The sequence below is a fragment of the Zonotrichia albicollis genome, chromosome 33 (assembly GCF_047830755.1).
Source record: "Zonotrichia albicollis isolate bZonAlb1 chromosome 33, bZonAlb1.hap1, whole genome shotgun sequence".
Lineage (NCBI taxonomy): Eukaryota > Metazoa > Chordata > Aves > Passeriformes > Passerellidae > Zonotrichia > Zonotrichia albicollis.
In genome coordinates, this window is record NC_133851.1 from 3,003,811 (window position 1) to 3,027,037 (window position 23,227).

At 65.4% G+C, this 23,227-nt stretch overlaps 4 protein-coding genes across 6 annotated transcripts in view; 2 read left to right on the plus strand and 2 right to left on the minus strand.

Moving 5' to 3' along the window:
- Positions 1-1,258, plus strand: part of SLC11A2 (solute carrier family 11 member 2) — a 72,279-nt gene extending 71,021 nt beyond the window's left edge. For all 3 annotated transcript variants that reach the window (XM_074530985.1, XM_074530986.1, XM_074530987.1), the window contains one exon: positions 24-1,258. In XM_074530985.1, coding sequence (XP_074387086.1) covers positions 24-101 — 78 coding nt within the window. In that variant the 3' untranslated portion in view covers positions 102-1,258. The remainder of the gene's footprint in view (positions 1-23) is intronic.
- Positions 1,259-5,784: 4,526 nt separating this feature from the next.
- Positions 5,785-10,716, minus strand: TSFM (Ts translation elongation factor, mitochondrial). Its single transcript, XM_074530803.1, has 6 exons — positions 10,563-10,716; positions 9,698-9,829; positions 7,937-8,065; positions 7,742-7,849; positions 7,225-7,309; positions 5,785-6,326 (listed from the first exon to the last, which is right to left on the minus strand). Exons 1-6 carry the CDS (start codon positions 10,602-10,604, stop codon positions 5,899-5,901), a joined length of 924 nt encoding a protein of 307 aa, XP_074386904.1. The 5' UTR covers positions 10,605-10,716; the 3' UTR covers positions 5,785-5,898.
- An 850-nt stretch (positions 10,717-11,566) lies between these two features.
- Positions 11,567-13,911, minus strand: EEF1AKMT3 (EEF1A lysine methyltransferase 3). Its single transcript, XM_074530833.1, has 3 exons — positions 13,406-13,911; positions 12,780-12,891; positions 11,567-12,279 (listed from the first exon to the last, which is right to left on the minus strand). Exons 1-3 carry the CDS (start codon positions 13,703-13,705, stop codon positions 11,585-11,587), a joined length of 1,107 nt encoding a protein of 368 aa, XP_074386934.1. The 5' UTR covers positions 13,706-13,911; the 3' UTR covers positions 11,567-11,584.
- A 2,817-nt stretch (positions 13,912-16,728) lies between these two features.
- On the plus strand, positions 16,729-22,979 carry METTL1 (methyltransferase 1, tRNA methylguanosine). The gene is made up of 6 exons (XM_074530957.1): positions 16,729-16,889; positions 17,362-17,492; positions 18,545-18,729; positions 20,407-20,520; positions 21,839-21,940; positions 22,820-22,979. The coding sequence occupies exons 1-6, from the start codon at positions 16,783-16,785 to the stop codon at positions 22,931-22,933; spliced, it is 753 nt and encodes a 250-aa protein (XP_074387058.1). The 5' UTR covers positions 16,729-16,782; the 3' UTR covers positions 22,934-22,979.
- Positions 22,980-23,227: the final 248 nt, after the last annotated feature.

Here is a 23,227-nt window from a genome sequence, read left to right on the forward strand (position 1 = left end):
AATTGTTGCCTTCCCCCCCCCAGGGCCGCCTGGGCTTCGCCGCCCGCCCCGAGCTCTTCCTCCTCGACCACGTCGGTTCCGACCCATCCGTGCCCAGGTGACCCCGGAGCCCGCGGACCCCCGGGACCCCCAGGACCCCCGGTGTGGGGGAATGGACCCCCGGGACCCCCCCGAGCCCCGGGCGGGCGGCGGGAGCGGAGTGGGACACCGGGAGCAGGAGGACACCTGGGGACACCCGAGCCAGCTTTGGGGACACCCAGGACAGACTTGGGGACACCCGGGCCGGCTTTGGGGACACCTCAGCCAGATTTGGGGACACTCAGACCAGCTCTGGGGACATCTGAGCCAGCCTTGAGGACAACTGGGCCACTCCTGGGGACACCTGGGACAGCCCTCGGGACACCGGGCCAGCTTTGGGGACACCTGGGATGGTCTTGGGGACACCGGGCCAGCCATGGGGACATGTGGGACAGCCTTGGGGACACCGGGCCAGCCATGGGGACATGTGGGACAGCCTTGGGGACACTCAGACCGGCCTTGGGGATACCCGGGCCTGCCTTGGGGACACCCAGGACATCCCTGGGGACCCTAGGCCAGCTTTGGGGACAGTCAAGGCCACCCTGGGGACACCCAGGCCAGGCTTGGGAACACTTGGCCCAGCTCTGGGGACACTGGGCTGGTCTTGGGGACACCCGGGCCAGTCCTGGGGGTTTTCCCTAATTCAGGAATTTTCCATTTGGGATTTCCCAGATTTTCACTCAGGTCACTCCGGCAGGATTTTGCTCCTCGGGGTTTTTTCCCTAACTGGGGAATGCTCCAGTTGGGATTTCCCAAGAAAATGAAAGCCAGGTTTAATTCCCAAGAAAATGAAAGCCAGATTTAGTTCCCAAGAAAAGCCAGGACTTTGCTCCTTGGGTTAATTCGGGAATGTTCCATTCGGGATTTCCTGGATTTCCACTCCAGTCATTTCAGCAGGACTTTGCTCTTTGGGGTTCTCCCTAATTGGGAATGTTCCATTTGGGATTTCCCAATAAAATTAAAGCCAGGTCTGCTGCCAGGCTCAGCTTTGGGGACAGAGCATTTCCCAGCGTTTGCAGCATTTCTGGCGTTTTCCAGAACCCCAAATCCCCCCTCAGGGAGGTTTGAGGGCAGCAGCTCCCATAAAACCCAGCAGGATTCCTACCGGGAATTTCCCTCTCTGCAGCTTTCAGATTTAGAAATTAAAAATCGAGAAATAAAAATGGTTTTAGAAATAAAACTTTGGCTGCTCAGGAATTTCCCCTTTTCCCAGGAATTCCATCAATTCCCGGTTCCCCATCCCCCACACACCAGGTCGGGTCTGTTTGGGGTTCGCTGGGATTGAGTTTGGGGGGGACCCCAAAACCCCCATTTGGGAGGGGGGTCACAGTACTGGGGGCTGGGGGATTTGGGGTGGTGGCACTGGGGGGTTTGGGGTGGTGGCACTTGGGGGCTTGGGATCATGGCACTGGGGATTTGGGGTCACACACGGTGGGGGGGGCTCTGGGGTAGCCCCACTGGGGGGGTTTGGGGGATTTGAGGTGGTGGTCCCACTGATGTGGGGAGGCTGGGGTGGTGACACTGAGGGGTTTGGGATTGTGCCCCTACGGGGTCTGAGGTCACGGCACTAGGGGATTTGGGTTTGTGGCACTGGGGGTGCCCCCAGTGGAGGGTTTGGGGTCACAGCACAGGCAGGGTCTGGGGTTGTGGCACTGGGGATCTGGGGTGGTGGCACTGAGGGGTTTGGGGTGGCCCCACTGGGGGGTTTGGGGTCACAGAACTGCAGGATTTGGAGCGGTGGCATGGGTGGGTTTGCCGGCACTGCGGGGTTTGGGGTCACACACTGGGGGATCTGGGGTGCCAGCACTGGGGGATTTGGGGTTGTGGCACTGGGAGGTTTAGGTGGTGCCACTGGGGGGTTTGGGGGGTTTGGGGTCACGGTACTTGGGGGGCTGGGGTCATGGCACTGGAGGATTTGGGATCATGGCACATGGGGGTCTGGGGTGGTGGCACTGGGGGGTTTTGAGGTCACAGCACCGGGGGTTTGGGGTCTGGGCCCCCCGAGCACGGACACGCTGTTCAGCCCCTGGCGCTGCCGGGATCCGCTCTGGGGGGGCCCAGGTGAGGGTGAGGAGGAATTTTGGGATCCCTGGAAGTCGCTGCACCCCCCCCGCCCCATCCCCGCCTTCACCACGTCCACCTATGACGTCATGCACCAGCAGCCAATGGTGAGGCAGAGGGGGTGGGTGGGGCTGCGGCTTGAGGTGCCCGGATGTTGGTGGGGGCGGGGCCTCGTCCGGCGTCAGTCCGGTCCCAATCCAGTCCCAGTCCGATCCCAATCCAGTCCCAGTTCGATCCCAATCCAGTCCCAGTCCAATCCCAGTCCCGTCCCAGTCCAATCCCAGTACGCCTCCAGTCCAATCCCAGTCCGGTCCCAGTCCAATCCCAGTCCGGTCCCAGTCCAATCCCAGTCCGGCTCCAGTCCAGTCCTGCCCTGTCCCAGTCGGGTCCCTCTCCGCCCCCAGTCCAGTTCCAGTCCTCTCCCAGTCCAGTTTTGTCCAGTTCCAGTCCTGTCCAATCGCAGCCCAGTTCCAGTTTGATCCCAGCCCAGCACTCCCAGTCCAGTTCCAGTCCCTCCCAGTCTGCCCCAGTTTCCCGCTGGCCGCTCCCAGTCCAGTTCTGTCCAGTTTCAATCCGCCCCCAGTCCACTCCCAGTCTGATCCCAGTCCGCCCCCAGTCTGGTCCAATCCACTCCCAGTCCCTCCCAGTCCGCCCCAGTTTCCCTCTGGCTGCTCCCAGTCCCTCCCAGTCCATTCCAGTCCGCCCCAGTTTCCCGCTGCCAACGCCCGGACGCCGCCGCTCCCCGCAACCAATTCCCAGTTTGTCCCAGTTTGCCCCAGTTTATCCCAGTTTATCCCAGTTTATGCCAGTTTGTCCCAGTTATCTCCGGAACTGGGGCTGACGCCGCCCCAGGACCAGTTTGGTTCCGTAATGGAAAAGGAATTAAAAACACCCCAGAACTGGGCGGGGATTCCTCTTTTTTTTCTACAGATTTTCCTTTAAATTAACCCCAAAACCCATTAAAAAAAAAAAAAAAATTCCTATGTGGAAAAGTGAGGGGAAAAAAGGAAGAATTTGGATGAAGAAAGAGGAAATTGGGGTGAAAGATGAGGAGTTTTGAGGTGAAATAGGCGGGATTTATTTGGGGGAAACTGGGAATTTTGGGGAAACCAAAGGGATTTGGAAGTGGGTGGGATTTGAGGTGAATTAGGTGGAAATGGGGTGAAAAAAGAAGGAATTGTGGCTGGAAACGGGAGAAATTTGGGTTAGGGTTCGAAATTTGAGGTGAAATAGGTGGAAATGGGATGAAAAAGAAGAAATTCGGGGTGATTTAGGTGGAAATGTGATAAAAAATAAGGAATTTGGGTTAGAGTTAGGAAATTGAGGTGAAATAGGTGGAAACAATTAAAAAATTAGAAATTTGGGTTAGGGTTTTGAATTTGAGGTGAATCAGGTGGAAATGTGATTAAAAAAGAAGAAATTGTGGTTGCAAAGGAAGAAATTTGGGTTCGGGTTAGGAAATTGAGGTGAAATAGGTGGAAACACAATTAAAAAAGAAGAAATTTTGGTTAGGGTTAGGAATTAAGGGTGAATTGGGTGGAAATGAGATGAAAAAGAAGGAATTTGGGTTAGGGTTAGGAATTAGGGGTGAATTAGGTGGAAATGGAATGAAAAATAAGGAATTTGGGGTGGAAATGGGAGGAATTTGGGGTTCCTGCTCATAAATCCTGGGGGAAAAGGGATTATTTTTCTAATTTAACCAAATTAATTTCACAACATTGAGCGCGCAAAAGCGGCTGCAGAGAGCCCCGCCCACTCACAACACATGGGCGTGGTTTGTGAAAGCCCCGCCCATTTCTGTGTAAGGGGCGTGGCTTTTCCTGTCCCTCCCCTCACGGAGCTCCGCGCGAAGTAAACACAACCGCGCCCCGCCCCTTTCCCCGCCCATCCAATCCGCGCCCTCCGCCCGTTTCAAGTCCCCCCTAGCCCCGCCCCCTCTCCGCGCCTGTCCCACAGCGCGGCCCCGGCCCCGCCCCGGGGGCGCCTGGAAACCGCCGCGGCCCCGCGCGCTCCGGTGGGCGCGCGCCCCCGCCCCCCCGCCCCTCCCCCCCACCGGACGCGGCGGGAGCGGCAGGTACCGGGGGGGGGAGGGGCGGGGCTGACCCCGGGATGGGGGGGGATGGGGTGAGGGGGGTGGGGTCAGCCCCGTGTCCCCCCCTGTCCCCCGGTCGCTGTCACCCTCCTGTTGATGCCCCCCCCCCCCCGGGACGCCTCCGCCGTTCCCGCCGCTCCGGGGGGTGCTGCCGGGGGAACGGAGCGGAGCGGGGACGGGGAGAGCGCGGCGGTGCCAGCGGGAGCGGCCGGGGACGGTGCCGGGGGGTGCGGCGGCCGCGGCCCGGTTCAAGTAATCCAGGATAGGCTGTTCCAGCCCGGCCTGTTCCCGGTTACTTGTCCCGGGAGGCGGCCGGTGACGTCACGGAGCGGGGGGACCGGAGCGGCTGCCCTCGGGGGGTGTCGGTGCTCGGCTTCGTCACCCCAACTGCTGCCACCCCCCTGATCCCCCCCAGACACCTGTCCCTGTCCCCACCTGCCCCGTGTCTCACCTGTTCGTCCTCCTATCCCCGTCCCCCCACCTGTCCCCCCCTGTCCTCACCTGCCCCTTGTCCCACTTGTCCCCCTTTTCCCCCACCTGTCCCCCTGTCCCCTTGTCCTTACCTGCCCCATGTCCCACCTGCTCCCTGTCCCGCCCCCACCTGTCCCTTGTCCCCCTGTCCCCTGCCCTATGTCCCCACTGGGGCACCCCCTGTCCCCACCTGTCCCATATCCCACCCCATCCCCCTGTCCCCAACTGCTCCCTATCCCCCTGTCCCCCCACCTGTTCCCTGTCCCCACTTGTCCCTCTCTGTTCCCTTGTCCCCACCTGTCCTCCCGTCCCCACCTGTCCCCCTGCCTCCACCTGTCCCCTATCCTCCTCCCTGTTCCCTTGTCCCCACCTGTCCCGCTTTTCCCCCACCTGCCCCATGTCCCCCCACCCGTCCCCCTGTCCCCACCTGCTCCCGTCCCCACCTGTCCCCCTGCCTCCATCTGTCCCCTATCCTCCTCCCTGTTCCCTTGTCCCCACCTGTCCCCCTGTCCCCAGGTGCCCCCTATTCCATCCACCTGTCGCCATGTCCCCCCACCTCTCCCCTGTCCCACCCATCCCCCTGTCCCCAACTGCTCCCTATCCCCACTTGTCCCTCTGTTCCCCTGTCCCACCCCATCCCCATGTCCCCAACTGCCCCATGTCCCCAACTGCCCCCCTACCTGTCCCACCATCCCGTTGTCCCCACCTGTCCCCTGTCCCTCTCCCCTCTCTGTCACACCCCTCTGTCCCTTGGGACCCCCCAAACCCACCCTGGGGGTGTCAGGGACAAGATGGGGGTGTCATGGCAGGATGGGGGTGTCAGGGATGGGATGGGGGTGTCAGGGACACAATGGGGGTCTCAGGATGGGATGGTGGTGCCCCCCCAGCTGTGCCCCCCCCATTGCTGCCCCCATATTGGGGTTGGGCTCTTTGGGGTCTGAGCCCCTTTTTGTGTGGATTTCCCATTCAAACCCTGCGGGGGGGGGGGGGGTGGGTCCCTGGGGGAGCTCGGGGGGGCAGGAGGGGTTTGGGGGTGCAGGGGGGGAAGTTGGGGAGCGGGGTCCCCCACAAAACACCCGGCCTGGATTCTGCACCTTTATTCAGCCTCACCCCACACTGGGGGGGCTCTCGCTGCCCCAGCCTGGCATGGGGGGCACAATGGGGGTGGGGGGGGTCTGTGTGTGAACCCAGGGGGTTCAGCCGCCCCCCTCAGCCCGGGGGGGCTCCTGGGGGGGCTCCTCCCCGCACTGGAAGCGCAGGAAGTCGCACACGCGGAGGCCGCCCCTGTCGCGCAGGTACCGCCCCAGGGGCACGCCCGGCTCCATCAGCGCCCCCTGTGCCAGCAGCCGCGTCTCGCTGTCCCCCCCCAGCTCGTCCTCGGGGGTGCCCAGGGCGGTGGGCGCCATGCCCACCACGTGCTGCGCCACCCTGCGCCCCAATTCGCGCAGCTCGGCCGGGGGGGGCCCCGGGCCCGGCCCCCCGCACGCCACCAGCGCCCCGTAGGTGCCCATGGCCACGGCGGGCCCGGCGGGCACCCAGCCGTGGGCATAGGTGGCAACGAAACCGCCGGGGGGGGCACGCAGCCAGCCGGCCCGGCGCAGTGCCAGGCGCTCGCCCAGGCGGCCTGGGGGGGACAGAGGGGGGGGAATGTCAGCACCCCCAAAAATGGGGGGGGGGAGGGCATGGAGAGAGAGCAGAGAGCAGGACCCCCCCCAAAAAGGGTCCTGGAGCAGCCAGAGCCCAGCCCAGGGTGTGCCCTGCACAGAGAGAGGCTGGCACAGGCTGGGGGCACTGGGGAGGGCACTGGGGAAACTGGAGAGGGGCACTGGGGGCACTGGGAGTGTCAGGTTCTGGGGGAACTGGGGGCACTGGGGAGGGGCATTGGGGACACTGGGGGCACTGGTGAGGAGCACTGGGAGCATTGGGGGCACTGGGGAGGGCATTGGGACTGTCAGGCTCAGGGGACACTGGGGACACTGGGAGTGTCAGGTTCTGGGGGAACTGGGGGCACTGCGGGGGGGCATTGGGGGCACTGGGACTGGCAGGCTCTGGGGGCACTGGGGGGGTTATCTGGCATCACTGGGGGTTGGGGTTCAGCGGACTTGGGACATAAAAGGACAAGGAGGAAAACGGGGATTGCATAGAAAGAGCACTGGGATGTACTGGGGGCACTGGGATGGGCACTGAGCACACTGGGATGTACTGGGGGCACTGGGATGTACTGTGATGGGCACTGGGGGCACTGGGATGTACTGGGGGCACTGGGATGGGCACTGGGCACACTGGGATGTACTGGGAGGGGCACTGGGCACACTGGGATGTACTGGGGGCACTGGGATGGGCACTGGGCACACTGGGATGGGCACTGGGCACACTGGGATGTACTGGGCACAGTGGGATGTACTGGGAGCACTGGGATGGGCACTGGGCACACTGGGATGTACTGGGATGGGCACTGGGCACACTGGGATGTACTGGGGGCACTGTGATGGGCACTGGGATGTACTGGGATGGGCACTCACCCATGGCATGTGCCAGGTGCTCGCTCAGCAGGTCCCCCCCGTTCTCTGCCCGCACCTGGGCCAGCTCCTCCTCTGGCAGCAGGAGCTGGGGAGAGGGGTCAGAGAGGGCCCTGGCACCCCCAAACCCTGCCCAGCACCCCCAAAACATCCCCCAACACCCCCAAACCCTGCCCGGCAACCCTGGCACCCCCAAACACTGCCCAAACATCCCCAAACCCTGCCCCAACCCCCCTGGCACCCCCAAACCCTGCCCAACATCCCCTGGCACCTCCAAACCCTGCCCAGCACCCCTAAAACCCCCAAACTCTGCCCCAACACCCCCTGGGACCCCCAAACCCTGCCCAAACACCTCTGGTAGCCCAAACACTGCCCAAACACCCCCAAAACCTCCCCTAAAACCCCTGGCATCCCCCAAGAACCCAACACCGTCTGTGCCAGCCCAACTTCCCCAAGACCCCCGACACCCCCAAACACCCAGAGCCCCCCCTGGGACCCCAGTGCCCCCCTCACAGCCCACCTTGGTGCCCGAGGCCCCCTGGCAGTGCCCCAGGACCCCCCTGGCCGCCATCTCCACCAGCTGCTGGAAGTCGGGGGTCCGTGCCACGAAATCCGTCTCACAGTTCACCTGGGGGGGGGACGGACACGGTGACCCTGGGGACACTGAGACCCCCCAGGAGGGACACAGGGACCCCCAGACCCCCCCCTCACTCACCTCCACCATGACGGCGGCCGAGCCCTCGCTCAGCACCCCCACGAGCCCCTGGCGGGCCCGGGCAGCCCCGGGGGCAGCGGCCCTGGCCCAGCCCCGGCGGCGCGACTCGGCCTCCAGCCAGGCCTCGGCCTGGGGGGGACACACGGGGGGACAGGGTCACCTCAGGGTCCCTGGCACTGACAGGGTCACCCCAGCACTGACAGGGTCACCCCAGTGTCCCCCAGCACTGCCAGGGTCACCCAGTACTGACAGGGTCACCCCAGTGTCCCCAGCACTGCCCCTCAGCCTGGGGGCACACACGGGAGGGGACAGGGCCATCCCAGCACTGCCAGGGTCACTCCAATGTCCCCCAGCACTGACAGGGTCACCCCAATGTCCTCAGCAGTGACAGGGTCACCCCAATGTCCCCCAGCACTGACAGGGTCACCCCAGCACTGCCAGGGTCACCCCAATGTCCCCAGCAGTGACAGGGTCACCCCAATGTCCCCCAGCACTGACAGGGTCAGCCCCAGTGTCCTCAGCACTGCCCCTCAGCCTGGGGGCACACACAGGAGGGGACAGTATCATCCCAGCACTGCCAGGGTCACCCCAATGTCCCCCAGCAGTGACAGGGTCATCCCAGTGTCCCCACCATTGACAGGGTCACCCCAATGTCCCCACCATTGACAGGGTCACCCCAATGTCCCCCAGCACTGACAGGGTCAGCCCCAGTGTCCTCAGCACTGCCCCTCAGCCTGGGGGCACACACGGGAGGGGACAGGGCCATCCCAGCACTGACAGGGTCACCCCAATGTCCCCCAGTACTGACAGGGTCATCCCAGCACTGACAGGGTCAGCCCCAGTGTCCCCAGCACTGACAGGGTCACCCCAGTGTCCCCCAACAGTGACAGGGTCACCTCAGTGTCCCCATCCCCACCCCTCAGCCTGAGGGGGACACGGGCGGGGGGGACACAGACCAGACCCAACCCCACTGCCCTCCCACCCCCCAGGGGCTGGGCCTGCTCTGGTCCTGGTGCCCCCAAAGACCCCCTGTCCCAGAGCCCCCTTTCCCAAGGACCCCCCTGCCCCAAAGACCCCCTGTCCCAAACAGCCCCTGTCCCAAGCCTGTCCCAAAGACCCCCTCCCCCCAAAACCCCCTTTCCCACAGTCCCCCGCCCCAGGGACCCCCTTCCCCAAAGACCCCCTGTCCCAAACTCCCAAACAGCCCCTGCCCCAAGCCTGTCCCAAAGACCCCCTTCCCCCAAAACCCCCCTTTCCCACAGTCCCCCGCCCCAGGGACCCCCTGTCCCAAAGACCCCAGGCCTCAAAGGCCCCCTGTCCCAACGACCCCCTTTCCCACAGTCGCCCTGCCCCAGGGACCCCCTTCCCCAAAGACCCCCTGCCCCAAAGACCCCATGCCCCAGAGCCCCCTGCCCCAGAGCCCCCAGGTCCCAAAGCCCCCCTGTCCCAAACACCCCCTGCTCCAAAGACCTTCTACCCCAAAGACCCCTTGCCCCAAGCCCCCTGTCTCAAAGACCCCCTGCCCCAGGGACCCCCTTCTCAAAGCCCCCCTGCCCCAAAGACCCCCGGTCCAAACAGTCCCTGCCCCAAGCCTGTCCCAATGAACCCCTCCCTTCAAAGCCCCAAAGTCCCCCTCCTCCTAAGACCCCCTGCGACCCCCAGAGTCCCCCCCACTCATCCCCCCTCCCAGCTCCCCGGTCCCCGTTCTCCTCCCGGTTTCTGTGTCCCCCCCGGTGCCCCCGTTCCCCCCCGTTTCCGCACCTGCCGCAGGTCGCCCCCCGCCCGCTCCAGCGCCTCCCGGCAGCGCAGCACGGGCTGCCCGGTGCGCGCCCGCAGCTCCCGCAGCTCCCGCAGCGCCGGCGGGGCCGCGCTCAGCCAGCGGCACGGGGCGGCCTGCGGGGCACGGGGGGTCACGGACGGGCCTGAGGGGGCCCGAGGGGTGCGGGATGGATACGGGGAGGGCTCGGTATGGGGGGCACCGGGGGTACCGGAGGGGGGGGAAAAGCGCAGAATGGGGGCGAGGGGCGCCCGAGGATAGCCGGGGGTCACGGGAATGGGGGGACCCGAGGTTGGGGGTCCCAGAGATCCCGGGGCTCGGGGGTCACGGGTGTCCCGGGGCTGGGGGTCCCAGGGTTCCCGGCAGTCCCGGTACTGGGGATCACAGGGCTGGGGGGTCCAGGTGGTCCCGGGGCTAGGGGATCACGGGGTTCCCGGTGATGGGGTTTTGGGGGTCCCACCCGGGGCTGGGTGTTCCGATGGTCCCGGGGCTGGGGGTCCAGGTGATCCCGGGGCTGGGGTTTTGGGGGTCCCACGGCTGGGATTCCCGGTGGTCCCGGGGCTCGGGGGTCCCAGGGGTCTCGGAGTTGTGAGGTCACGGGGCTGGGAGGGTCCCAGGGTTGGGGGTTCCCGGCGGTCCCGGGGTTCCCAGTGCTAGGGGGTCCCAGGGCTCAGGTTCTGGGGGTCCCGGGGCTGGGGGGTCCCAGCGTTCCCGGTGGTCACGGGGCTGGGGGGGCCCGGGATCCCGGGGGTCCAGGAGCTGAGGGTCCCGGGGCTGGGGTTCTGGGGGTCCCGGTTTCCCGGTGGTCCCGGGGCTGGGGTTCTGGGGGTTCCGGTTTCCCGGTCTCACCCGCGCCGCCGCCCCGAGCGCGCCCAGCGCCGCGCGCTGCATCCCGGCCTGCCCGCGGCGCGCCGCGTGACGTCACGGCCCGGTGAAGGATCGGGGAGCGGAGCCGCGATTGGCTGCGCGCGCGTGTGTGTGACGTCACGCGGGCGCCACGGAGGCGCGGGATTGGCTGAGGGGGAATTGGGGAGGGAGAGGAGGGGCTCCAAACGCCCGGCCCGACCCCCCCCCCCCGCACCCGAGAGACCCCCGGACCTCAGAGACCCCAGACCCTCACAAACCCCCACAGCCTCACAGACCCCTCCCCCCCGACCCTCACAGACCCTCACAAACCCCCCACAGCCTCACAGACCCTCAGAGACCCTCCCCGCACCCGAGAGACCCTCGGCCCTCACAAAGCTACGAGACCCTCATCGGCCCCCCTCCAGCCTCAGAGACCCCCGACCCTCACAGACCTCCCCTGACCCTCACAGACCCCCCCAGCCTCAAAAAACACTCTGACCCTCACAGATCCCCCTCCCACCCTAATAGACTCCTGACCCTCACAGAGCCCCCTGAACCCGAGAGACCCTCGACCCCCCTAGCCCTCACAGACCCCCCGGGACCCTCAAAGCCCCCTGACCCTCACAGACCCCAGACCCTCAGAGACCCCAGACTTTCACAGATCCACCCCGCACCCAAGAGACCCCCAGCCCTCACAGAGCCCAGACCCTCACAGACCTTCCCCCCCCACCTCACAGACCCTCTCAGACCCTCCCTGGTCCTCACAGCCCCCCCCTCCCCGACCCTCACAGAGCCCCCCCCACTCTCATAGAGCCCCCAGCCTCACAAAGCCCCCCGGGCCCTCACAGACCCCCGACCCTCACAGATTCCTCCCACTCTCACAGAACCCCCGATTCTCACAGACGCCCCCGACGCTCAAACCCCACCTGACCCTCACAGACCCCCTCCGGCCTGTCCCCTTCCCCAAACCCCCTCCAGCCCTCCCAAATCACACACAACACCTGAACTGCGACCCTCGGCACCATTTAATCCCCAGTAAGGAACCCCAGCCCGGGCCTGTCCCGCTCCGAGGTTCCATCCAGCGGGGTGAGGGACCCCAGCCTGGGCCCGCCTCGCTCCGGGGCTCCGTCCCGCGGGGTCAGAGCGCCCAGCCCGGGCCTGTTCTGCTCCGCCGGGGCTCCATCCCACGGGGTGAGGGACCCCAGCCCGGGGCTGTCCCGCTCCGGGGCTCCGTCCCGCGGTGTGAGGGACCCCAGCCCGGGCCTGTCCTGCCCCGCCGGGGCTCCGTCCCGCGGTGTGAGGGAGCCCAGCCCGGGCCTGTCCCGCTCCGGGGCTCCGTCCCGCGGGGTGACCGCGTAGATCTCGATGTCCCGCTCGGGCTCCCGCCGCAGCAGCCGCACCCCGAAGAAGGGCGGCAGCAGCTGTCGGAAGAAGCGGGCGGCCCCGGCCTCGCCGCCGCGCAGGCGGGCGCTGAGCAGCGCCTGGGCCGGCGGCACCAGCAGGTGCCGGAGGGTGCTCAGCAGCGGGCCGAAGGAGCGGGGGTCGTACACGATGTCGGAGCCCAGGATGAGGTGGAATTTGGGAGGGAAGCGGCGCTGGTCGCGGCCCCAGCGCAGCGCCCGCACCCGCGGCCCCGCCGCGCTCCCCGGGAAGTTGAGCCGCGCGTTCTCCCGGAGCTGCGGCAGCGCCGGCGGCCGGTCCGTGAGCGTCACCTCGGCCCCTGCGGGGCAGCGCGGCCGTCAGCGGGGCACACACCCCCGGTGACCCCTCAGAGACCAGTTAACAGTGAGTCAGCGGGTGGGTCACCCCTGGGACCCCCACCCCAAAATCACAGTAAAACCCCTGAGCCAGAGTGAGGAACACCCCCTTGGAACGCCATCCCAAAATCCCAGTAAAACCCCCTGAGCCACAGTGAGGAAAAAACCCTCGGAGCTCCCACCCCAAAACCCCCCCACATCTCAAAAATCCCTGAGGCAGAGTGAGAAACACCCCCACTGGATCTCCCCAAACCCTCCCTGACCCCAACAGACCCCAAATCCAAGAGGGGGAGAGGGGTAACCACCCATGGCCCCACCAGATCCCAATAAGCCCCAGGGCTGCTCACACCAGTTTCCAGTTCTGTACTGGGGGGGAGAACGGGGATCCCCCCCACCCCAGGTGCCCCCCACAGGTGTCCCCACCCTTTCCCCAGGTGTCCCCCCACCCACGGTGCCCCCGTACCCAGCATGGCAGCGAAGATGCCCACTATGCCGGTACCGGCGCCCAGCTCCAGCACCCGCCGCCCCGCCAGCTCCAGGTTCTGCTCGCCCAGGAAGCGGCACAGGGACAGGGCCTGGGGGGCACAGAGGGGACACTGGGGGGACCCGGCCCATGGGAGAGCCCCCGAAACCCAAAGCCCCCCAAGCGCTGCTTCTTGTGCCCCCAGGGTCCCCCCGGTTCTCCCACGGCCACCCGGTGCCCCCGGAGTGGCCACCACGGTCCGGGATGCCCAGGACCCCTCACCCCCGGTCAGGGTGCCCGTTCCCGGTGTCCCCTCCGGTGTTCCCCGTTCCCCCCATGACTCGGTAGCCCCTTCCCAATCACTCATCCCTCCCAGTGCCCACCACGATGTCACTCCCGGTACCCCCGTACTCTCGGAGTCCCTCATTACCCATCCCTCCTGCCACCCCCGGCATGTCGCGTGTGTCCCCTCCGCCACTCCATCACTCCCGGTACGCCCGGGATGTCACCTCCCCCCTCCCGGTGTCCCTGACAGCCCCGTACCCGCGGGCTCCCCGGCTTTCCCATCACCCGCTGTCCACCGGGATGTCACCCACAGCCCCGGGATATCCCCCGGTGCCGCTCACCGCCTCCCAGACGGCCCCGGCGAGCCCGAGCCGCGGCCCGTGGTGCTCCGCGATGTGCAGGACGCGCCCGCACAGCCGGAACCGGCGCCGCTCCGGGAAGGACTCGGCGAAGAGCTCGGGGTCCCGGGGGAACACGGCCCGCAGCGCCTCTTCCTCTTCCTCTTCCTCTTCCTCTTCCTCTTCCTCTTCCTCTTCCTCTTCCTCTTCCTCTTCCTCTTCCTCTTCCTCTTCCTCTTCCCCGTTCTCTTCCTCCCCCTCCCGCTCCCCCCCGGTCCCCACGTGGCACCCGGGCGCCGCCATCCTGGAAAGGGGCGGGGATGGGTCGAGCCCCCGAATCTGATTGGTCTATCCAATTAAGCCACGCCCCTCCGCGGCTGATAGGGCTCCGCCCATGGCGCGCGCTCTGTCCCGGTCCTCGCGGTCCCGGGGTGGGTTCGGTGTCCCCCGGTGCCACCGCACGGGTGTCACAGTCCTGTCCCCAGTACCATTGTGCGAGTGTCACACACCCGTCCCCGGTGCCACCGTGCGGAGTGTCACAGCTCTGTCCCTGCTGCCACCGTGCGGGTGTCACGTACCCGCCCCCGATGTCACCGCTCGGGTGTCACAGTCCCACCCCCGGTGCCACCGTGCGGAATATCACACACCCGTCCCCAGTGCCACCGGGCGGGTCTCACAGTCCCGTCCCTGGTGCCACCAGTGTCACAGAGCCGTCCCGGTGTCACCGTGCAGCTGTCACGGACCCGTCCCCAGTGCCACCGAGCAGGTGTCACGGATAAATCCCCGGTGCCACCGGCAGGGGTGGCACGGACCTGTCCCGGAAGCCACTGTGCCGATGTCACATACCCTCCCTCGGTGCCACCGTGCGGGTGTCATGGACCCATCCCCAGGGCCACTGGCAGGGGTGTCACAATCCCGTCCCAGTGTCACCGTGCAGGTGTCACGGACCCGTCCCCAGTGCCACGACGTGGGTGTCACACACCCGTCCTCAGCGCCACCGGGCGGGTCTCACAGTCCCGTCCCTGGTGCCACTGACAGGAGTGTCACAGACCCGTCCCGGTGTCACCATGCGGGTGTCACGGACCCGTCCCCGGTGCCATCGTGCAGAATGTCACATACTCGTCCCCGGTGCCACCTGAGCCAGGCTCCCTGAGCTCTCGGTGAGCGGGGGGTGGGGGGTGTCATGTTCTGTCCTTACGAACGGAGCTCGTGATGGTTCGTGGATTGATCTGAGTGCAAAAAGAACTGACATGGTACAAGGGGGTTTTCAATGATAATCAACACAAATGCACCTTTATTGAATGACCACAGCAAAGTGCGATAGAGGAGTTAAAGGAGAGAAAAAGATAGAGAAAGAAAGAGAAAACGAAAAAGGAGATGGGGGGGGGATATAGCTACCAAACGTAGAGACGAAGTCCTTTGGTCCAATCCAGCCGAGGATCTGCCTGTTCCCTCAGGGAGATCTCAAAATCTCCACCTAACTCAGAGGTTTTTATTATGATAACTCTATTGGAAATTGTGAGGGGGGGGGAAACAGATGCAATAAGGAATAGATGTAACAGGTAGTCCATGTTCTCAACAGTAAATGAAATCCATTGTTTTTGTGGTCCAGTGGTCACAACCTGCAGGCAAACATCTCGCTTTGGTCGGCTTTGTCCCCCACACACCTCCCCGGGCTGGGGGTTTCAGTCCCAGTCCTCGGAAGGAGCAGAGGGGCCTTTTCACATGGGGGTTTCAGTCCCAGTCCTTGATGGAGAGGCTCCTTACATCCCAGTCTGTGTCATGGTGGTTGTAAAACAGGTGAGGGTCTTCTGTGGGGGGACCACCTGAACTCAGGAGAAGCCCAGCCATGGCAAGAGGTGGGACAGCTCCCGAGGCTGTTGTTACACACAGGGCACTGTGCCCCCTTCTTTGGGCTCAGTGTAGCACACAGCGAACAACACCTGTGGAAACAACACCTGAGCACTGCGCTCTCAGGTGTCGGGCACATGACTTTCCCCTACAGCATCATCAGATAGAGGGGGTCTTGTTTCCTCGGTGGTCTCCCCAATGCCGATCGTGAGGCAGGTGAGGGATATTTCGGACAGACTCTCACAGGGGGTGACCTCGGGGTAATGAACAACCCGCCCGACCCCTCCGTGTCCCCTCCGTGTCCCCCCGGGACCCCCCGCGCAGCCGCGTCACCGCCTGCGTCACCGGGTTAATGTGGCACGGGGGACACCGGGGGGGCGGCGCTGGGGCAGAGCGACCCGGGGGGGCACAGGGACCTGGGGGAGGGTCATAGGGACAGGGGGGTCACAGCGACCTGGGGGGTCACAGAGACCCGGGGGGTCACAGAGACCGGGGGGGGTGACAGCGATCGGGGGGGTCACAGAGACCGGGGGGGTCACAGGGACATGAGGGGTGTCACCGGGACTGGGGGGGGTCACAGGGACTCGGGGGTGGTCACAGCGATCGGGGGGGGTCACAGGGACAGGGGGAGTCACAGGGACGGGAAGGGATCACAGGGACCCGGGGGGGTCCCAGCGCTGGAGGAGGGGTCGGTCCGCCCGTCCCGCCGTGCCCCGGCCCGGGACCCCCGGCCAGAGCAGTTCCGGGCAGCCCCGGAGGAACCGGCCTGGACCGCAAGGGACGGGAGGGGAATGGACCAGACGGGAAGGGACCGGCCGGGAAGGGCCGGGCGGCTCCGGCCCCACATTGCTCAACCCCCCCCGACACCCCCGGGGGTTCCCAGAACTCGCCCCCGGTCTGGCCGCAGCCGAATTCCCCAAACGGCCCCGAGCGGGAAGAGCCCGAGGAGGGGGGGGACTGGGGGGACTGGGGGGATGCTGGGGGGCACCACGGGGCACTGGAAGCACTGGGACCACTGTGAGGAACTGGGAGCACTGGGGACGGGCACTGGGGGGACTGGGGGAACTGGGGAGGGCGCTGGGAGCACTGGGGGTACTGGGGGGCAGTGGGCATACTGGGGGCACTGGGACCACTGGGAGCGCTGGGGGGAGCAGTGTGAGCACTGGGGGGGCACTGGGAACACTGGTTGTACTGGGAGCACTGGGGGGGCACTGAGAGCAACGAGGGGACTGGGAGCACTGGGGGGGCAGTGTGGGCGTCTAGGGGCACAAGAAGCACTGGGAACACTGGTTGTACTGGGAGCACTGGGAGGGCACTGGAGGGGCACTGGAAGCACTGGGGGAGCACTGGTTGTACTGGCTATACTGGTTGCACTGGGAGCACTGGTTGTACTGGAAGCACTGGTTGTACTGGGCCGCCAGGGGGCGCTGTCACCTCCAGACCGGGCTCGCCCCTCAGACATGTCGCACGTGACGTCACAATCCTGCGCCGCTCCGTGACGTCACTGAAACGCGCCGCGCGCTGCCGGCATGGCGGCGGCCGAGGAGAAGGAGGAGGAGGCGGCGGTGCCGCCACAGAAACGGTTCTACCGCCAGCGCGCGCACTCGAACCCGCTGGCCGACCACACCCTGTGCTAGTGAGTGCGGGGACCCCCGGGAACCCCCCCGGGACCTCCCCCGGTAACGCCCGCACCGGGTCCCGGGACCGCCCCAGAGCCCGCGGCGGGACCCTCCAGCCCGGGACCTCCGTGATGGCCCCGCCGGTCACCTGGCTGCCCCCAGGAGCGCCGGGCTGGATCCCCCTCCTTCCACATCCCCGCCCTTGTGTCGCCTCCTGTTCCCGGGCAGTGCCAGCCCCGGTGCCTGCTGCGATTCCCGGGCAGTGCCAGCCCCGGTGCCTGCTGCGATTCCCGGGCAGTCACGGTTCCCCGGTGCCTGTTCCGGTTCCCGGGCAGTCTAGGTTGCCCGGTGCCCGTTCCGGTTCCCGGGCAGTGCCAGCCCCGGTGCCCGCCCCGGTTCCCGGGCAGTCTCGGTTGCCCGGTGCCCGCTCCGGTTCCCGGGCAGTCACGGTCCCGGTTCCCGGCAGTGACGGTGCCCCGGTGCCCGCAGCCCGTCCCGCCCTCAGGACATGGACTGGGCCTCGCTGTTCCCGAGTTTTTTCCCACCCGAGGCCCCTCCCGGGACCCCCCCGGCCCGCGTGGAGTTCGCAGATGTGGGGTGCGGCTACGGGGGGCTGCTCGGTGAGACCGGGGGGCACTGTGGGTGGGCACGGGGGGCATCGGGGGCTGCTCGGTGAGACCGGGGGGCACTGTGGGTGGGCACGAGGGGCTGCGGGTGGGCACTGGGGGTTTGGGGGGCTGCTGGGGGAGCCCGGGGCACCGGGAAGGGACGGGGATTACGGGTGAGGGGGCACGGTGGGGTCTGAGGGTGAGCCCGGGGGGCTGCTGGGTGGGCACAAAGGCACGGGGGGTGGGCATGGGGGCACAGAGGGCTGTGGATGGGCACGGGGGCACAGGGGTGAGCACGGGGCGGGTGGGTGTGAGCCTGGGGCAGCGGGAGCTGGGGGTGAGCCTGAGGGCACCGAGGGGCTGCGGGTGGGCACAGGGGTACTGGAGACTGGTAGGGGAGCACGTTGGGCTGCTGGGTGGGCACCAGGGGCTGGGGAATGGGCACTGAGGGCTGCTGGGTGAGCCTGGGGGGCATCCGGAGCTGCTGGGGGGGGTATGTTGGGCTGCGGGTGAGGGGGGCAGAGGGGGCAAGGTGGGCACGGAGGGGCCGAGTGGGGCAGGAGGTGCTGGAAGGACTCTCCCGGGGCCCTCTCTCTCCTGGTCTCTCTCTCCTCCTCCTGATGCTCTCTGTCTGTCTGTCTGTCTCTCTCTCTTTCACCGTGGCTGTCTCTCTCTCTCTGACCGGGTTTTTCTCTCTCTCTGTCTGGCCTTGTTTCTCTCTCTCCCGCCCCCAGTGGCTCTCTCGGAGCTGTTCCCTGGTCTCTCTCTCTCTCTCTCTTTCTCTCACACGGGATTTTCCTCTCTCTCTCTCCCTCTCTCTCTCTCTCCCGGTCTCTCTCTCTCCCCGGGTTTTTGTCTCTCTCTTTCCCTCTCTCCCTGGTCTCTCTCTCACCGTGTTTCTCCCTCTCTCCTGCTCCCCGTGGCTCTCTCGGAGCTGTTCCCGATTTCTCTCTCTCTCTCTGACCGCGTTTCTCCCTCTCTCCCGCTCCCCGTGCCTCTCTCGGAGCTGTTCCCGATCTCTCTCTCTCTCTCTGACCGTGTTTCTCCCTCTCTGCCGCCCCCAGTGGCTCTCTCGGAGCTCTTTCCCCGCTCCCTGGCGCTGGGGTTGGAGCTCCGGGCCAAGGTGGCCGCGTTCACCCGCGCCAGGATCCGGGCGCTGCGGGCGGCCCAGCCCGGCCGCTTCGGCAACGTGGCGTGTGTGAGGGGCAACGCCATGAAACACCTGCCCCACTTCTTCCTGCGGGGCCAGGTGGGTGCTGGGGGGCTCAGAACACACCGTGCTGGGGCTCCTGTGTGCTCTGAGCCACAAATCCAACAGTGCTGGGGTTCCTGTGTGCTCTGAACCCACAAACCCAACAGTGCTGGGGTCCCTGTGTGCTCTGAACCCACAGACCCAACAGTGCTGCGGTTTCTGGCCTCTGAACCCACCCTGAGAGCCCCCAAACCCACAGCACCTCCAGCCGTCCCTGGGATTTCTGTGTGCTCTGAACCCACAAACCAACAATCCTGGGATTTCTGTGTGCTCTGAACCCACCCTGAGACCCTAAACCCAACAGTGCTGGGGTTTCTGTCCTCTGAACCCACCCTGAGAGACCCCAAATCCCCTAAACAGTCCCTGGAATTTCTGTGTGCTCTGAACCCACCTTGGCAGCCACAAACCCAAAAGTCCTTGGGATTTCTGTCCTCTGAACCCACCCTGGGAGCCACAAACCCACAGCAACCCCCAAACACTGCTGGAAATTTCTGTGTGCTCTGACCCCACCCCAAGAGCCCCAAACCCGACAGTCCTGGGAATTTCTGTCTTCTGAACCCACCCTGGGAGCCACAAACCCAAAAGTCCTTGGGATTTCTGTGCTCTGACCTGCCCTGAGAGACCCCAAACCCAAGAATCCTGGGGTTTCTGTGTGTTCTGAGACCCCCCAAAACCCACAGCACCCCCTTAACACTCCCTGAATTTTCTGTGTGCTCTGAACCCGCCCTGAAAGCCACAAACCCAGCAGTGCTTGGGATTTGTGCCATCTGAGACCCCCCCAAAATCCACAGCAGCCCCCCAAAGCTTACTGGGGATTTCTGTGTGTTCTGAGACCCCCCAAAACCCACAGCAACCCCCAAACTCTCCCTGAATCCACCCCGAGGACCCCCCCCCAAAACCCACTGGAGGTTATAGGGTGGCACTGGGGGTTGTAGGGTGGCATTGGGGGGTTTTGGGGAGACACTGGGGGGTTTGGATGACACTGGAGGTTATAGGGTGATACTGGGTGTTGTGGGGTGGCACTGGAGGTGGCACTGAGGGTTATGGGGTGACACTGGAGGGTTTTGGATGGCACTGGGGGATTTGGGGTGGCACTGAGGGTTGTGGGGTGGCACTGGGGGTTTAAGGGGGCACTGGAGGTGGCACTGGGGATTATGGGGTGACACTGGAGGTTATAGGGTGGCACTGGGGGTTGTAGAGTGGCGCTGGGAGTTGTGGGGTGGCACTGGGGGGATTTGGGGTGGCACTGGGAGTTGTAGGGTGGCACTGGGAGTTGTGGGGTGGCATTGGAGGTGGCACTGGGGATTATGGGGGGGCACTGGAGGTTTTGGTGTGGCACTGAGGGTTTTGAGGTGGCACTGGGGGATTTGGGGTGACACTGGAGGTTTTGGTATGGCACTGGGGATTATGGGGTGGCACCGGGGGTTGTAGGGTGGCACTGGGGGTTATGGGGTGACACTGGAGGTTATGGGGTGGCACTGGGTGTTTGGGGTGGCACTGGGGCACAGATCCTCCACAAAACCCCCTGAGCCCCCCTTGGGACCCCCTCAGGACCCCCCCATCCCCGTTCCCCTGCGCTCACTGTGGGGTTTGGGGGGTTTGGGGGGTTTGGGGGGCAGTGCCAGGGGTGCTGCCCCCCCCACTGACGCTGCCCCCCCATTGGTGCCCCCCCAGCTCTCCAAGCTGTTTTTCCTCTTCCCTGACCCCCATTTCAAACGCACCAAGCACAAGTGGAGAATCATCAGCCCGGCCATGCTGGCAGAGTACGGCTTCGTGCTGCGCCCTGGGGTGAGCCCCAAACCCTGAGACACCCTGAGACCCCTGAGACCCCCTGAAACCCCCAAACCCGGCTGAGACCCCCCCCAAAACCCCTGAGACCCCCAAAACCCCTGGGACCCCCAAATCCCCTGAGACACCCCCCAAAACCCCTGGGACCCCCCAGAGACCCCTGAGACCCCCTGAAATCACCCTGAGACCCCCTGAGACTTCCCTAAAACCACCTGAGACCTCCTGAGACCCTCTGAGACCCCCTGAAACCCCACAAACCTGCCTGAGACCCCACTGAAACCACCCTGAAACCTCCTGAGACCCCCCTAAAACCACCTGAGACCCCCTGAAACCCCAAACCCGGCTGAGACCCTCCTGAAACCCCCCTGACCCCCCCCCAAATCTCCTGAAACCTCCTGAGACCCTCTGAAATCCCCAAAACCCCCTGAAACCTCCTGAAACCCCCTGAGCCCCCTGAAAACCCCAAAAACCCCTGGGCCCCTCTGAGCCCCCAACTCTGAGACCCCCTAAATCCCCCTGGGCCCCCCAAAACCTCCTGAGCCCCCCTGGAACCCCCAAAACCCCTGAGCCCCCCCCCCAGAACCACCCCAAAACCCTCTGAGCCCGTCTGAAACCTCCTGAGCCCCCCCAAAACCCTCCGAGCCCCCCAGAACCCCCCAAAACCTCCTGATCCCCCCTGAGCCCCCCAAAACCCCTCCGGTGTCCCTGATCCTGGAGCCCCCCCAGGGCCCAGGGGGGATATTGGGGTGTCACTGTGCCTTTGGGGTGCCATGGCCGGGTGCACACGGGGATTTTGGGGTTCACTCTGGTTTTTGGGGTGCAGGGCCTGGTGTACCCGGTGTTTTTGGGGTGTCATGCTGTTTTTGGTGTACATTCTGGTTTTGGGGTACACTGTATTTTCGGGGTGCAGGGCCTGGTGTGCCAGGTGGTTTTGGGGTGTCACTGTGGTTTTTGGGGTACACTCTGGTTTTTGGGGTACCCATGGCCTGGTGCACACAGTGTTTGGTTTTGGGGGACACTCTGTTTTTTGGGGTGGAATGCCTGGTGTACACGGTGTTTTTGGGGTACACTGTATTTTCGGGGTGCAGGGCCTGGTGTACCTGGTGTTTTTGGTGTGCATTCTGGTTTTGGGGTACACTGTGGTTTTGGGGTGCCCAGGGCCTGGTGTACCCGGTGGTTTTGGGGTACATTCTGGTTTTGGTGTACACTGTGTTTTTGGGGTACACTGTGGTTTTGGGGTCCCCAGGGCCGGGTGTACACGGTGGTTTTGGGGTGTCACAGTGGTTTTTGGGGTACACTGTGGTTTTGGGGTGCCCAGGGCCTGGTGTACACGGTGACGGACGTGCCCGAGCTGCACCAGTGGATGCTGCAGCATTTTGGGGAGCACCCCCTGTTCGAGCCCGTGCCCCCCGCCCAGCTGGTGAGGGCAACTGGGGAAACTGGGGGGGGACAGGGGGGAATCGGGGGGCACTGAGGGAACTGGGGGGCACTGGGGGGGACGGGGGGAACTGGAGGAACTTGGGAACTGGGGGGCACTGGGGGGGACTGGGGGGAATTGGGGGGCACTGGAGGAACTGGGGAGGATTTGCGGGAACTGGGAGAACTGAACTGGGGGATCTGGAAGGAACTCGGGGCACTGGGGGGATTGGGGGGTGCTGGGGGGCACTGGGGGGGCACTGGGGGAATGGGGGGAATTGGGGGCCACTGGGGGAACTGGGAGAACTGAACTGGGAGGCCTTGGGGGAATGGGGGACACTGGGGGAAATTGGGGGGCACTGGGGACACTGAACTGGGGGGCACTGGGGGAATTGGGAGGAATTGGGGGAACTGGGGGTACTGGGAGGAACTGGGGGGCACCGGGGGGAACTGAACTGGGGGCACTGGGGGGAACTGGGGGGCACTGGGGGCACTGAACTGGGGGGCACTGGGGGAATTGGGAGGAATTAGGGGAACTGGGGGTACTGGGAGGAATTGGGGGGCACCGGGAGGAACTGGGGGAAATTGGGGGAACTGAACTGGGGACACTGGGGGAATTGGGGGGCACTGGGGGCACTGAACTGGGAGACAGTGGGAGAACTGGAGGGACCTGAGCTGTCACTGGGGGTGGCATGGGGGTTGTGGGGTGGCACTGGAGATTACGGGGTGGCACAGGGAATTTTGGGGTGGCACTGGAGGTTATCGGGTGCCATGGGGGCACAGCGGGCACTCACACAGGGGCAGTGTGGGGCTCACTGGGGAGGTACCCGGTGTCCCTGACCCTGTCCCGCTGTCCCCTCGCTGTCCGTCTGTCCGTGTCCAGGCCGTGGACCCGCTGCTGCCGCTGCTGCCGGCGGTGACCGAGGAGGGGCAGCGGGCGCGGCGGGCCGGGCGCCCCCCCAGCACCGCCGTGTTCCGCCGCCGCCCCGACCCGTGACCCCCCCGCGCCCCCTCCCCGTTTTGTAATAAAGTCACAAAATGTCCCCAAGGCTGCTCGGGGCGGGGGAGGGGTCCCGGTGCCGGGAACGGGGCGTGGCGCCGGTTCCTGCCTCAGTTTCCCCATCGCAGAAAGCCCCGGGATGGCGGTGCCGCCCCCCCCCCGCCCCCCGCGCACACCGGGGGCTTCCCGGGGGTTCCCGGTGAGGCCGGGCGGGAATTACCGGGACTGGGGGAGGGGGAGGCGTGAGTGCCCCCCCGGGACCGGACTGGTGTTACTGGGGATACTGGTGGG

What these genes read in the sequence shown, in the direction of transcription:
- TSFM (XM_074530803.1), bottom strand. Translation starts at nt 10,604, where the DNA reads ATGCAGCGCGCGGCGCTGGGCGCGCTCGGGGCGGCGGCGCGG. An exon ending in CGGCCGCCGTCATGGTGGAG is followed by an intron (nt 7,850 to 7,936) that starts GTGAGTGAGGGG and finishes TCCCCCCCCCAG; the next exon opens with GTGAACTGTGAGACGGATTT. An exon ending in GCACCTGGCACATGCCATGG is followed by an intron (nt 6,327 to 7,224) that starts GTGAGTGCCCAT and finishes TGTCCCCCCCAG; the next exon opens with GCCGCCTGGGCGAGCGCCTG.
- EEF1AKMT3 (XM_074530833.1), bottom strand. Translation starts at nt 13,705, where the DNA reads ATGGCGGCGCCCGGGTGCCACGTGGGGACCGGGGGGGAGCGGGAGGGG. An exon ending in CCGGGGCCGTCTGGGAGGCG is followed by an intron (nt 12,892 to 13,405) that starts GTGAGCGGCACC and finishes TGTGCCCCCCAG; the next exon opens with GCCCTGTCCCTGTGCCGCTT. An exon ending in CATCTTCGCTGCCATGCTGG is followed by an intron (nt 12,280 to 12,779) that starts GTACGGGGGCAC and finishes GCTGCCCCGCAG; the next exon opens with GGGCCGAGGTGACGCTCACG.
- METTL1 (XM_074530957.1), top strand. Translation starts at nt 16,783, where the DNA reads ATGGCGGCGGCCGAGGAGAAGGAGGAGGAGGCGGCGGTGCCGCCACAG. An exon ending in GCTTCGTGCTGCGCCCTGGG is followed by an intron (nt 20,521 to 21,838) that starts GTGAGCCCCAAA and finishes TGGGGTGCCCAG; the next exon opens with GGCCTGGTGTACACGGTGAC. An exon ending in CCGTGCCCCCCGCCCAGCTG is followed by an intron (nt 21,941 to 22,819) that starts GTGAGGGCAACT and finishes GTCCGTGTCCAG; the next exon opens with GCCGTGGACCCGCTGCTGCC.